At 49.9% G+C, this 13,229-nt stretch overlaps 5 protein-coding genes across 5 annotated transcripts; 2 read left to right on the top strand and 3 right to left on the bottom strand.

The window, feature by feature from the left end:
• Window positions 1-109: 109 nt before the first annotated feature.
• Window positions 110-1,150, bottom strand: COCMIDRAFT_29727 (uncharacterized protein; the record flags this gene model as incomplete). Its single annotated transcript, XM_007693775.1, has 1 exon — window positions 110-1,150. One exon carries the CDS (start codon window positions 1,148-1,150, stop codon window positions 110-112), a length of 1,041 nt encoding a protein of 346 aa, XP_007691965.1.
• Window positions 1,151-2,140: 990 nt separating this feature from the next.
• On the top strand, window positions 2,141-5,803 carry COCMIDRAFT_8793 (uncharacterized protein; the record flags this gene model as incomplete). The annotated part of the gene is made up of 1 exon (XM_007693772.1): window positions 2,141-5,803. One exon carries the CDS (start codon window positions 2,141-2,143, stop codon window positions 5,801-5,803), a length of 3,663 nt encoding a protein of 1,220 aa, XP_007691962.1.
• A 446-nt stretch (window positions 5,804-6,249) lies between these two features.
• Window positions 6,250-7,450, bottom strand: COCMIDRAFT_29729 (uncharacterized protein; the record flags this gene model as incomplete). Its single annotated transcript, XM_007693776.1, has 2 exons — window positions 6,250-6,865; window positions 6,933-7,450. The coding sequence occupies 2 exons, from the start codon at window positions 7,448-7,450 to the stop codon at window positions 6,250-6,252; spliced, it is 1,134 nt and encodes a 377-aa protein (XP_007691966.1).
• A 417-nt stretch (window positions 7,451-7,867) lies between these two features.
• On the top strand, window positions 7,868-10,141 carry COCMIDRAFT_8795 (uncharacterized protein; the record flags this gene model as incomplete). The annotated part of the gene is made up of 2 exons (XM_007693773.1): window positions 7,868-9,893; window positions 9,954-10,141. The coding sequence occupies 2 exons, from the start codon at window positions 7,868-7,870 to the stop codon at window positions 10,139-10,141; spliced, it is 2,214 nt and encodes a 737-aa protein (XP_007691963.1).
• Window positions 10,142-10,215: 74 nt separating this feature from the next.
• COCMIDRAFT_8796 (uncharacterized protein) lies at window positions 10,216-12,021 on the bottom strand (the record flags this gene model as incomplete). Its single annotated transcript, XM_007693774.1, has 1 exon — window positions 10,216-12,021. The coding sequence occupies one exon, from the start codon at window positions 12,019-12,021 to the stop codon at window positions 10,216-10,218; it is 1,806 nt and encodes a 601-aa protein (XP_007691964.1).
• Between the last annotated feature and the right edge of the window lie 1,208 nt (window positions 12,022-13,229).

The raw sequence follows: 13,229 nt of genomic DNA on the forward strand, positions 1-13,229 counted from the left end.
TTGAGAGAAAGAGAGGGGCAGGTGAAGAGACGTGTTGATAGTCGATGGCACGGCAACGCGTGATCACGTGATATGCCTCGCAATGAACATGTATTGAGTAAAGCATGGTTTATTCCACAAAGCCTCGTATTCTTTGCAGGTTTTCTAGGAAGCCACCGGTTCTTTGCTGCGCATGCTGTGGCTGTGGCTGTGACCTTGAGACACTAGAGCTACGAACTGGCTTCTGCTGGCCTCGGTCCTTGTTCTTGTCTCTTTCCCTATCCAACTCTCGCTGCTTGTCCTCTGCCAGTTTCACCAGGCCATCGATGAACTTTGTTCTTGCCTTTTCTTCAGCTGTGCCCTTCCATACCTGAGCGAGGTCTTTCAGCGCTTGTATGCGCACCTCGGCCTTGTGCATGCCACCTTCTGGATCGCCTGTGATGAGATCGGCAATCTCGGAGCGGAGCGAGGCGGCAAATTCTTTGCCTTTTTGCTCGCGGGAGGCGCTGTCGGTGCCGGGCTCGGGGGCAGAGACGCTGATTAGGGAGGCTCCCAGGGATACCTCACTGGGAGGGATAGTCCAGTGCATGGCCTCTCCGAAGACCTTGATGACATTTTCAAGGCGTGAGCGGACCGTGGTCAGGGTGCGGAGGTCGGATATGTATTCGGGCGTGGTGTCTTCGGGTTCTACTGGCGCCTGCAGGACTTCGCTGGAGTCTTCTGTTTGTGCTGGCGCAGGGCTTCCAGGTTCTCCTTGTACAGGTTCTGCTTTCATAGTGAGTCCGCGTGGTAGAAATTTCTCAACGTCGTTCTTTAGACCGTCCGTTAGGGTCTCTGTAAGGCCGACTGCCTCTCCGCGCAATACTTCGACCTCATAAGCCAGCCGCCCACCAGTCCGCAGTATGTCATCTGTCAGCTGCGTGAGTATGGCAGACAGCCGAGTAGTATGTGCATTGAGCTGCGAGAGGAGGTCTTGGGTCTGAGAGGAGAGGTCGGCCAACGAGGCGGCATTGCCCGTCTTTGATCTTGAGCTTAACGACAGCGAGGGGAGCGTGGCATTGAGGTAGTCGGCGGGGTCAAACTGCGATTGGAGGAATGGATCAAGCGTGGGGTCGGATACATGTGTAGACCTGGCCACTGCCGTTCCCGGCTTTTCCTGGGACACAGCCATGGTGGACGCTGAGATGGGGAGGGAAGGTGTTGCAGATGTCCTAGGATAGGGCTGGAAGCAGTGCCGAACGCTCGGAACCCTTGCTTGTCCTTGGCTCATGGAGTAGGGAGCTTCGCTCCCGCACCTAAAAAAGTGGGGGAGGGGCGCGCTATTTCAAGCTCCATGATGACGGCATCCCAGTCTTTATCAAGAGACTTGCCTTTCTCTCGTGCATATCATTCAAGTGCCTCTCACGATCATGGCAATTGGTGTTTGGCCAATGACCAGACAAATGGCGAGGAACGGTGAGTAGGCAATCGTGAGTAGAAGAGCTCCACGCCAGACTGCGGGGGCCTCAGCCACAGGCTCCACATCTCCAGGCATCAGAGCCCCCCCAACCCTTGGACCATTGCCCTTCTCGTTGACCGTCTGCCAGGCAGCTCTGCAGCACCGCCATAGAGCCTTGCCAAGTCCCTAGTAGGCCATGTTTATCTGCAAGAGGTGAACAGTTAGTCTTTGTTTTGTGCCCGCTCCTCATCCTCCTCCTCCTCCTTCGCCATCACCTTCCTCTTTCCTTGCCCTCGTAATTCTCTCGCTACCGCGACGTTGGCCAGCCTTTTGTGACGTCTGCTTCGCCTCTACTTCCTCTTTATAACCTCTCACAAAACAACAAGGCCAAATCAAAGACTGTTGTGCTGCAATCGTAGGATTGGTCATCGTCTTCTCAAGTTACCCAGTAGTGCTAATTTCGCTCGTGATTGCCCAGTCCACCTCCTCCAGTGTTTGCTTGCCGGCACAACCAGGGCGCTTTGACGTCACCTACATAAAGCCAACTCGCCCTCACTTGTGCGTGTTGCAGGCTGCGCTTGTATATCTCTACAGGTCCACTTGAAACCTGCGCAACCCACCAAACACCGGCGTCTGGCAGTCGCTACCAGACAAGCGGCACGGCACTGTGCTACAACCTCCCACAACCGCTCTTCTTGATCTTTCCTTCTGTCTCAATTTGAGATGCCACGTAGGCAGTTTCACGGCGACCTCCAGAAGGCTGCCGGTGGCCTCCTCCTAGCTGCTGGCATCTCGGATGTTCGACCAGGCGCTGACGATGGCGAGTTCACCTTTACTTGTATGGCCGATGGTCAGCCGCTCAACGTCTCCGCTCTCATCACAGATGTCTCCGAATATCCCTCGAGCCACACCTGCATGATCTTCGTAGGGGATAACGCCTCCGCAGGCGTTGCTGCCGCGCTCAATGATATCACCGATGCCGCTACGGCCAAGACGATACCTCAGATTCTCGAGCTTGTGTCCAACAGACTTGAATCAACTGATGGCGACGGTGATAGCCAGATGGTTGGCTCGCAAGAGTTTGATGATTTTGAGGGCGACGAGGACGAAGACGAAGACGAAGACGAAGATGAAGAAGACTACTTTCCTGGTGACGAAGACCTCCTACCTAAGCCTCGCATCACACACACTCCAGGATTGGGTGAGCCTTCTGTAGCGACCACATCTGCATTCAGACATCGTATTCGGAATGACCTTCTAGTCGCCAAGAGCGAGGGCTTCAAGGTAGGACATCTGGGAGGTCTCATGACGGGCCTGGGATGTTATGTATCCTTAGCCATTCGTATATCCAAGCTTGGCATCTCAGAAGAAGCTATGAAGGCATGGCAGGTTGAGCCTTCGGAATACCTGGTCGCAATATGTCACTACCCGTTAGGATATAAGAGCATGGATGACTACCGGTCCTATGACGCCCACCAAGCTCGCCGCAACTTTGGAGTCCGTATCGGTGTATCGACAACCTACAAGCCGACTATACAAGAGGCGGTTGCAGCGTTTGCTGCCGCCAACAAAGAGAACGAGAACGAGCGAGAGGATTCCCAGCAGGGCGAATCTCAAAATACCTTGCCTGCGCAGTCGAGCGGCTTTCGTAACTCCTTTGTTTCCAGGCCCTTAAATGAGCTATTTGAGCAACGATTCTCCATGCTCTTGAAATACCGCTATGGAGGAATGCCGTGGCAAGGCGCTGAACTGTTCTACAACGATGTGCTCCTAAATTCATTATACGGAGAGCATGACGCCGCGCATGATAAGTACTACGAGGAAGAGCATGCCAGCACTACCTGGCCCAAGATCGTCACCGCCGACCACATTACCTCTTCAGTAGGCCAGCCACATTCCCTACCTCTGGTCAGCATGCAGTTTGTGCTAAGGCATTTCGTGCGGTGTACCGAGTTTTGCTTGATTTGTTTTAGCAAGATGTCGGACGACCTACAAGCGATCAAACCCTACGTCTGCGACAATCCGCTGTGTCTGTATCAGTATATGTCACTGGGATTTGGTCCAAGCATAGAGCACGAAATAACCTCTCAGCCCAAGGTCGTGGATTTACTAGTCAGCTTTTGCTATTCCAGTGCGCGCGCTGGAAGCCTAAAGGAATTTCCTACTGGTCTCAGCTTGGCTGTTCCACCTCCCGTGTCTAACCAACAAGGAAGCCTTCAAGGTGTACCGTACCATGTTGCAACCCAGCAAACGCGTTCTGTGTATGATACTCGGCCAGCAGCTGCAATGAGTATGCGGTTCAATGAGGGCAATCTAGAGATGCTTTTCGAAAACTCCAAGGCGCCTTGCCCCGTGACGCCTGGCTCTTGGGTTGTCATTCGGGCGGATGAGGAAATCGATAGAGTCATACACTGTCGTGTGATTGACACTTCACTTTATCCATCAGTGAAGGTATCCAAGCCTGTCGTTGCAGCGATGGTTGACGCCCCGAACAACGATTACATACACCCATATACGTTGCCATCATATAGAGACCAGGCCCCTCAGCAGAGCAATATGATACACTCAAAACTGGACCAGAGGAATCACTTTCGATCTGCCAGTTTCTATCTCTACGATCACAACTTTGATGATCTGAAAGATCACGAGAAGCAAGAGACGATAGTGTCACTCTTGCATGTGCTTCCACCAGTTGAGGAGATGAGGAAATATCTGTTGCGCAAATCAGAGTCCCCTCTAAGTTCTTGGGTTGATCGCCTGCCCTCTGCTGCCCTTGGAATATTACGTTGGATTATTGCCTCAAACCGGGCTTGTATTCTGCAGGTGGATGAGGGTGATTCTCCGAGCGGCCGCAAAGCTGAAGGGCGACTCTATGGAATGGGTGGCTGGGCACAATTCCGTTTCGCAATGGGTGCGCCTGACAAGGAACGCCGCTTCATTGAGGCAGTACGGCAAACCAAAGAGCGGCTGCATCTTAAATACCCTACTCTTTTTGCCTGGCATGGCAGTCCGCTCCATAACTGGCATAGCATCATTCGAGAAGGTCTTCATTTCAAGGAGACGCACCATGGGCGAGCCTTTGGGCATGGGGTCTATCATGCCCCTAACGTGAATACAAGTTTAGGATACTCCAACATGCAGATAGGTGCTTCGTGGCCGATGAGCGAGCTCAAAATCCAGCAGGCCTTGGCTCTGAACGAAATCGTAAATGCGCCAGCGGAGTACGTCAGCCAGAACCCACATCTGGTCGTCGCGCAACTCGACTGGATCCAGACTCGCTATCTCTTTGTAAGGAAACGTGCCGATATCTCCAGTGCTGCTGCACCTAATCCAGTCTCAAAACCACTCGAGTTTGTTGAACAAGATCCAAGTCGAACTCCTCTTGGCGTTGATGGACCGCTCATTATTCCAATTCACGCTATTGCTGCATCTCGGCGGTACAAGCCGACAGTGTATGGACTATCCAAGAGGCAGAAGGCTTCTGGGAAGTCCCGGTTTGATACTGTAGAGGTTGGTTGCGAGGATGACGACACAGATAGCGTTGCAACTCTCGAAGAGGATCTGGTTATTTTCGACGAAGATGAACATGAAAATGACGGCTTCAAGCCACAGTACGATGAGGAGTCTATCCCTACACCGAACTCGATCATAGATGGCAAAGGAAAATCCAAGATGACAGCCATTTCATCGTTCTCATCAAAAATCTTCGGCAAATCAACCCAGAAGGTACCACAGAAGCCTCTTACCGACTACGTCCCCGGCACTCTGGATTACTCAAGACTGCCCATGATTGCGACGCCAGTGTGGGCGACTACGTCTGCCACCAAGCGCCTGATGAAGGACTTTAGAGACATCATCTCTATTCAGAACAGGGAGCCGCTTCATGAACTAGGATGGCACATTGACGAAGACAAGATTGATAACATCTACCAATGGATTGTGGAGCTTCATTCATTCGACCCCAAGTTACCACTAGCGCAGGATATGAAGAAAAGGGGCATCAAGAGCATTGTTCTGGAGTTGCGCTTTGGCAAGGATCATCCCATGAGCCCACCGTTCGTCCGGGTCATCCGCCCTCGCTTCCTTGGCTTCAATCAGGGCGGAGGTGGTCATGTCACTGCTGGCGGTGCCATGTGCATGGAGCTTCTGACCAACGACGGCTGGAGCGCTGTTTCCTCTATCGAATCGGTTCTCCTTCAGGTCCGAATGGCCATTTGTAGTGTGGACCCAAAGCCAGCTCGTTTGGCGCCAGGTGGCCCGTCAGATTACTATGTTGGCGAGGCAGTTGAAGCGTACAAGCGTGCTTGCAATGTCCATGGTTGGACTATCCCTCCGGGTCTCAATGAGACGGCATCGGGTGGTTCGGGTACGGCTAACCCATACTAAGTGCAGCTGTTAGAGGAATAGCAGTAACAAAACTATAGAGTCATGACTAGGCTTCTATGAGAGGAAAAACCTGGTACAGTGATTACGGCGCCTCGAGCTACACTCTACGTGGCTTTCACCTTTTTCTCGTTACTTTTTTTTCACTCGATCTTCGAAAAGGCGTCTCAGGAAATCAAGGTGTATAGGGCGGATGGGATTAGTATATGATACCTCACTAGTAGCAATCGGAAACATAGCAATCGGGGTGCTTTTTTTTTCAAATAACTCCCTTCGTGAACAATGGCGAAGATGAACATGTTCTAAAATAAAGGGTATCATTTAACCACCGCCGGAACTATAAGCTGAGAGTACCTACCTACACACTGCTGATATTTGTCCTAGCCTTTTCTCTTTCGTTGGGTAAGCATAACAAGGAAATAGCTGCTTGAAACACAACAGGTACACTTCTACAAGGACTCCAACCAACTGCCAGCAAGCCATATACCCGCACAGCCAGCCAAAGCCGCCGCGCCATACGCCTGCTTATTCCATCCTTGCTCCTCATCCACTTTCCACGCGCCTTCTCTCCGCACACTCTCCACTACGGGCTGCTGCAAACTTGCATTCTCCACCACACTCTGCTCATGCGCCTTAGCCAGCTTGGTCGCACTACCGCTTCCCGCCTCCCTTACCCAACCCGTCTCATTCCTGCCTTCCACTTCAACATTCTGCACATTTCCAAAAAAATCCATAACCTTCCTATTCCTCGCTTCCTGCTCGCCACCCGCAAAAAGATCATACCGAATCCCGGGGCGACTATGGATCTTTTCCTCATCATAGCTGTCAAAGAGCTCGCCCATTGTGAGTTTGCTGGTGGGGTCTTTGACTTTTGTTTCGAGGAACTCGAGGTTGTAGTAGGTGTAGCGGTCGATGACTGCGACGCCGACGTCGTTGTCGGCGTGGTGCGAGTAGGAGGATTGGTCGATTTCTGAGGAGCCCGTTGCGAGGATGTTGGGGGAGTAGAATTTCGAGTACATGGTGTTGGCCTGGCAGGTGTCGATCATGAAGAGGATCTCGTGGTAGCTGGTTTGTGGGGCATGGATTTAGTATTTGTATGTATGCTGTTTGAAATATGGGAGGCGGGGCCTACCGTTTCTTCTCCCACATCTGGCCAAAGGCATCGGCGAGATCGAAGGCGCTGATTTCTTCTGCATCTTGGAATTTAAGGAATTCATTCCCCCCGTGGCCGGTCATGTAGACAAGGATGTTGCTTCGCTCGTCGGTCATTAGTCGCTTGCTGCGGGGCATGTCCTCGCCAACACGATCTGTCATGAGGCGAATGAAATTCTCGACTGTGACTTCATAGCCCCTGTAGTCCACCTCGATGTTGTCGCCGTAGAGATCGAGCGCGCGGTCTGCGTTGTTATACACGGTTCCGGGGAAGGCGTTGCGCGGGTTGCATGCCATGTCATCGGGGAGCATGAGAATAATTTGTGAGTCGGGGATTCCAAGTCGCTTTACTGTACGGTAGAGAGACAGGACATTGGCCAAGTGGCGGTAGTTGAACCAGAAGCGCGAGGTCGATACTAGGACCGCCCAGTTGGAAGTGTGTTCGCTGGCGGCAAAGGGCGCCGCCAGCAATGGTAGAAGTATCGTAGACAACTTCATCGCCAATATGGAGTGTATCGAGACCAAAGGAAAGTCGAGCTGGGGTTAGAGTTGTATGGCCGCGACGCGCTCCAGAGCCGGGGGGGGGGGGGCAGTTCACGATGTTCCCCCAGCCTGGTGTTTGATTGGCGACGTCTGGCATCTGACAAATCGGAGATAAGCAACGTTCTAAGATCCGGCGTCCCCGTCACGTGGCTGATCGTCTAAGGCTAGTTAGGTCGAACCGGGAACTTTGCATCATCCCGTGCACATGCACCGAGCACGCCATTACCAATGACAAGATGATCCCGTAATCTTCCTATCAGGTGGATCGTCTTCCGCCCCCTCTCCCAATCCACCTTTCTTTGCTTTATTAACTAACTACTCCCCTCAGCGGTCGCGCTGGCTGAGTCAATCCAACTTCAGGATATCGCGAGTATGGCACCGGATCGAGGCTACACGGAACTGCAGAATGAAAGGGCTGGAGATGGTGAAGAGATGGAACATGCGTCGTTGAGACGTAGCAGAACGGGAACTCGCAGTTATTTGGCTGAGCGGGCATCGCAACCACAGAACTTTACGCTCCGTGGTGTTTTGGTTGGCTTGGCGATTGGAATTGTCATTTGCTTCTCTAACATGTATTTTGGGTTGCAGACGGGCTGGGTGAGCGGCATGGCCATGCCTTCGGCACTAATTGGGTTTGCGTATTTCAAGGTTGTTGCAAAGACGCTGAAGTTACCATTTACACCAGTTGAGAATGTCTTGATTCAGTCAGTCGCGGGATCGGTCGGTACCATGCCTCTAGGATGCGGATTCGTGGGTGTCATTCCGGCATTAAATTATCTATTGAAACCAGAAGAGAACGGGCCGCTGGACATTAGTCTTTGGAAGCTGATTGTCTGGGCTGTCGGAGTCTGCTTCTTTGGTGTGGTTTTTGCGGTTCCGCTCCGTAAAGAAGTGATTATTAGGGAGAAGCTCAAATTTCCGAGTGGGACTGCTACTGCACTGCTTATCAGGGTGCTTCACGGGGACAGGGAGTCAAAAGATTTGGTAAATCACGAGCAAGAGCTTTCTGATGACGAACAAGCATCTCAGGGACTTTTGCAAGGATCTAGTGCACAACGAGAAGAGCATGATCTAAGATCATCTTTGGACGACAACCCGAAAACCACAGGACAGGGGCCCGAAGAGGATGAAGATGACGGAGACTGGAAATCCAAGATCAGGTTGCTGTTGATCTCGTTTGCTGGATCTGCCTTATTCACCGTTGTGTCCTACTTCATCCCGCAACTGCACGAGATACCCGTTTTTGGCCTTCCCCTAGCGCAAAATTGGCTTTGGACATTGAACCCTTCACCGGCTTATGTTGGACAGGGCATCATCATGGGGCCTGCTACGACACTGCATATGCTTCTAGGTGCCATCATCGGCTGGGGTGTCCTTTCGCCACTTGCAAAACACGAGGGATGGGCTCCAGGACCTGTTTCTGACTGGACAAACGGCTCCAAGGGGTGGATCGTGTGGATATCGCTTGCTATAATGCTGGCAGACTCCCTTGTCAGCTTGGGTTGGCTGCTTCTCCGACCACTTGTCACGTTTTCAACAACATACTATCCAACTGCTAAAGAAATTTTTCATTCGCATACCTGGAAGGAGATTCTCACATTCAATATTACGCCCAGGCAAGGATACACGCAAGTTGGCGATGGGACGGCAGAGGATCCCTTGATACCTATCAAAAAACACTTCGCGGCAGATTCGGACCCAGATGCGCCGCCCGAGCATCTCGTATCGAACCGCACTACCATGATCGGACTCGTTGTCTCGCTAGTCCTCTGTGTCATCGCCGTCCACCTGACATTCCCCGGTCTCATTCCGTTCCGCCTAACGCTTCTTTCCTTGGTCCTCGCGCTCTTCCTTTCCATAATGGGTGTCCGTGCACTAGGCGAAACAGATCTCAATCCCGTCTCCGGCATTTCCAAGCTCACGCAGCTCGTCTTTGCGTTCGTCACACCGACAACAGGGCCAGGTGCCAAGAACGCTGTCATTATCAATCTTGTAGCTGGCGCAGTGTCCGAGTCTGCAGCGCTACAAGCAGGAGATCTGCTGCAGGATCTCAAGTGCGGGCATATACTGGGAGCGGCACCAAACGCACAGTTTTGGGGTCAGATGATCGGGTCGGCGGTTGGAGCAGTGGTGTCGGCGGTTGTGTACAAGTTGTATACGAATGTGTATACTATCCCTGGTGGGTTGTTCGAGGTGCCGACGGGCTATGTGTGGGTCTTTACCGCGCGATTGGTGACGGGGAAGGGTCTGCCGCCCATGGTTAAGGAGTGGGCGAGTGGAGCGGCTGTCATCTTTGCTGTCAGTACGGTGATAAGGGTCTGGGGCAACGCTCGAAAGCGGAGCGGCTTGAGTGGATGGTGGATCGACTTTGTGCCTGGCGGAATTGCTGTTGCCGTTGGTAAGTTCTCTTTCTCTGCTTTTTTGTCATATGTTCGGCTTCGCTAACATCAAGGTTCAGGCATGTACAACACGCCTTCATTCACACTGGCACGCACAATCGGGGGTCTGATAAGTCTTTGGTGGCGACGCTGGAAGGGCAGAAGCGAAACTCCGATTATTGTACTTGCAAGTGGTCTGATTTTGGGCGAGGGACTGCTCAGTATCATGAACCTCTTACTAGCCAGTTTGAATGTGCCGCATCTCTAGAACAGCTTAAGAGCAATCGATTCGTCTGCTGTCTGCAAGCTATTCAACATGCGTATTTTTGACAGTTCGCCGCGTTATCCAAGTCGGATATCCACCTCCTCAGTATATGCAGCTTCCCAGTCTTCTTTCCAAATCTGCCCTATCGCCTTTCGGTATGCAATGCCGTTGTCCCACTCGATCCACAACACATCATAACACCTAAACTGCCAATCCGATGCTGGCTCGTAAATTCCATTATAGTAGTGTTCCAAATCCGCAAAACACTCTCTGGGGCAACTGTCGATATCGATATACTGGCTAGTGAGATTTCGAACATGGGCATGCTTCGAGCACACAGGCGCGCTAACACTAATGCAAATAAGTTCGACATCGTTTTGGGGTAGGTCGAGTGAGTAGAAGGATAGGCCGAGGTCTAGAGCACCGATTATGTGGCCCTCAGGTCCTAGTATAAAAGCCGTATCATTGCTGAACCCATTGCAGTCATACTCAGCTAGACGTGCGATGAGCCGGCGAGTACGAAATTCGATGACGGTGGAGTAAATATGATTGAGCCTCAATGTGGAATTCTCTTCGTCTTCAGCTTCTTGAGATAATGACTTTTCGCTTAGGACCGTTGATTCTATACCGCGAGACTCGTAGTAGTGCAGATCGCGAATAAGTTCACGCTCTTCGGATTGCATGTTGGTGCGGATCTTGTAAAATTCTGTGATGCAAGGGTATGCGAGACGGCCAGGGGAGGCACGCATTCTGATACCGCTGGCTTCACTGGCGAGACACATATCCATTGGACCGAACCAGCCAACCCATGACCAGGAAGGAAACTGCTTCAGAACATTGCGTTTGGAATCGACCCGTCTTTGGTGTCGCGAGTCTATGTCGTGGTGCCAGCATAGCATGTTATTGAAGAAGAGTTCTGGAAGGCCATGTAGCATCCCACCTTTCATGGCTCGACTTTGCGCTGTGGTGAATGCATTGAATGCTGCTAAGACGTCTGCTGAATTAGACAGACTCCTTCTGCTATACTGTTCTACCTGAAGACAGTAATATATCGGATCGGGCTGCTTTGTCCACAAAGTGAAGGGCAATCTTTCCGGCAATTGGTTTGGGGTGTGTCCATTCTCCTGCTGTTTGTATTTCTGACATATCCATGTCACAGTTTGTTCATGAAATACAATCATACGTGAAGAAAAGGTCCATTCCTGGAACGTCCAGCCTCGGGTATGATAGACTTCGTTAGCGATTTTCTTTACTGGTGAAGTTGCAACCATGCGACAACTGGGGCCGAACTCGAAGACTTCAAAAGGTGGTGTTCTCAGGCGTTTCTTTCCAAGTCCCTGAAGCCCATAATCACTGTCTGCCCCCTCGGTGGCCGCGACGGTGAAGTACGCATTGGAATATATTAAGGCCATCGAATTGAGTTGATGCGGTTTGGCAATTTCATCGTCCTGTACTATACAAAACCGATCGACCCACAAGTACCGAATACCTAAAGTACGGACGAGAAGAATACTATCCTTGATGGTATTGGGAATTCGGCAATCGATTTCGGGTAATCTGAATGCATTTGTCTTGCTTAACAAATCAAAATTCGCTTTCAATGTTTGAAAAGGATTCTTTGCGGTACCCCAAACGTAACTCAAGGCAACGTATCGATCCATGTATGCATCCTTAGGCTGCTTTACCAGACAAAGCTTCTCGACGTCTATGAATAATAATCCTGTGGCTTGTGGCATCTTATCCATAGGGTCTGTGATAGTGTGGCACTTCCCGGTGTGATCGCGATCGCATAGGTCAATCCATCTCTTGATACCCGCAATATCGATGTTGTCCTCAAGCGGAGAGAATCCAAGTTCGTTTGAAGCGCTTAAATAGGCTTCCATTTCAACATGAATGAAAGGTTTTCCCCAGGAGTGATCATCGTGGCGATCCCGGAGGCGCACCATCCAGTAATCATTCCCGGGTTTCACATACCCTAGCTTATCGTGCAAATCGATTCTTGGTGCCTCCTTCTTGAAACGCTTTGCAATTCTTTGACACGTAGCACACTCGTAGTTTTGTTCCACTTGGGCAAACTCCCACACAAGCTCCTCATGATCTTCTGTGGCCCTTTCAATCGCTTTCGCGACTAAATCACACAGCTCGCACCGAATCATTGCCAAGGATAACCTGAACCAGATTATCGTATGATGCGGGGTGATCCTTCAATATATAAGCAATGACCAAATTTTTTTAGTCGAGGTACTTTAGGTTGGGGGCAGTTATATCGTTAGTTGGGTTAGCAGAATATTGTCGAATGGTGTAAATGAAACTCTAAAACTGTGTGTAGTTAGTGCGTGCAACAGGTCAGCTAATATAAAATATCCACCCTTTCACAATACCTTACTAGCCCCCTACTCTACATTAACTCTACCTTTATTATCTATATCTAAATTTTAAGTATAGTAATTTATAGATAAAATAGAATATATTATTTTATCTTATTAGAGGGGAGTATTATAGAAAGAGAGTAATAAAAGAATATGAATTTCTTACTCTAGTATAACTTGTGGGAGATCTAAGCTATTTCGCTAATCTCTAATAGAATCTGGGTGCTTAGTGTTACAAGTAACAACAGGAAGAATCCTCTCCCTGGGTCTGATGACGAATAATAGGAAACTACTAAGAATTCTAATAGGTAGAATAATTATCGTAGAGCGAAGATTACGTAACTAATATCTTACTAAGAGGTAATATCTTACTAAGAGAGTAGATATTATAGTTTCTAGAGATACTAGAATATCTTGAATATCTATAAGATATTAACTATTTTATAGATACTATAGATATTAAGACTAGAAGTAATAAGAATATAAGAATATATAGATTTTATTATTACTCTTATTATAGTTAATATAAATTATACTTTCTTATTAGTTACTTAACTAAATAAGATTAATACATATTAACGTGTTTCACCAGTAAGCGGGCCACCCCAGTATGTGGGCCAGTCAAAATCTCACCAAAAATCGCGATTGACAGGGATCTAGATCTAGAGAACTACTTAATAGATTTTCTCTAAAATCTAGTATATAGGCTGCACCTAGATAAT

Source organism: Bipolaris oryzae (assembly GCF_000523455.1).
Source record: "Bipolaris oryzae ATCC 44560 unplaced genomic scaffold scaffold_181, whole genome shotgun sequence".
Classification (NCBI taxonomy): domain Eukaryota; kingdom Fungi; phylum Ascomycota; class Dothideomycetes; order Pleosporales; family Pleosporaceae; genus Bipolaris; species Bipolaris oryzae.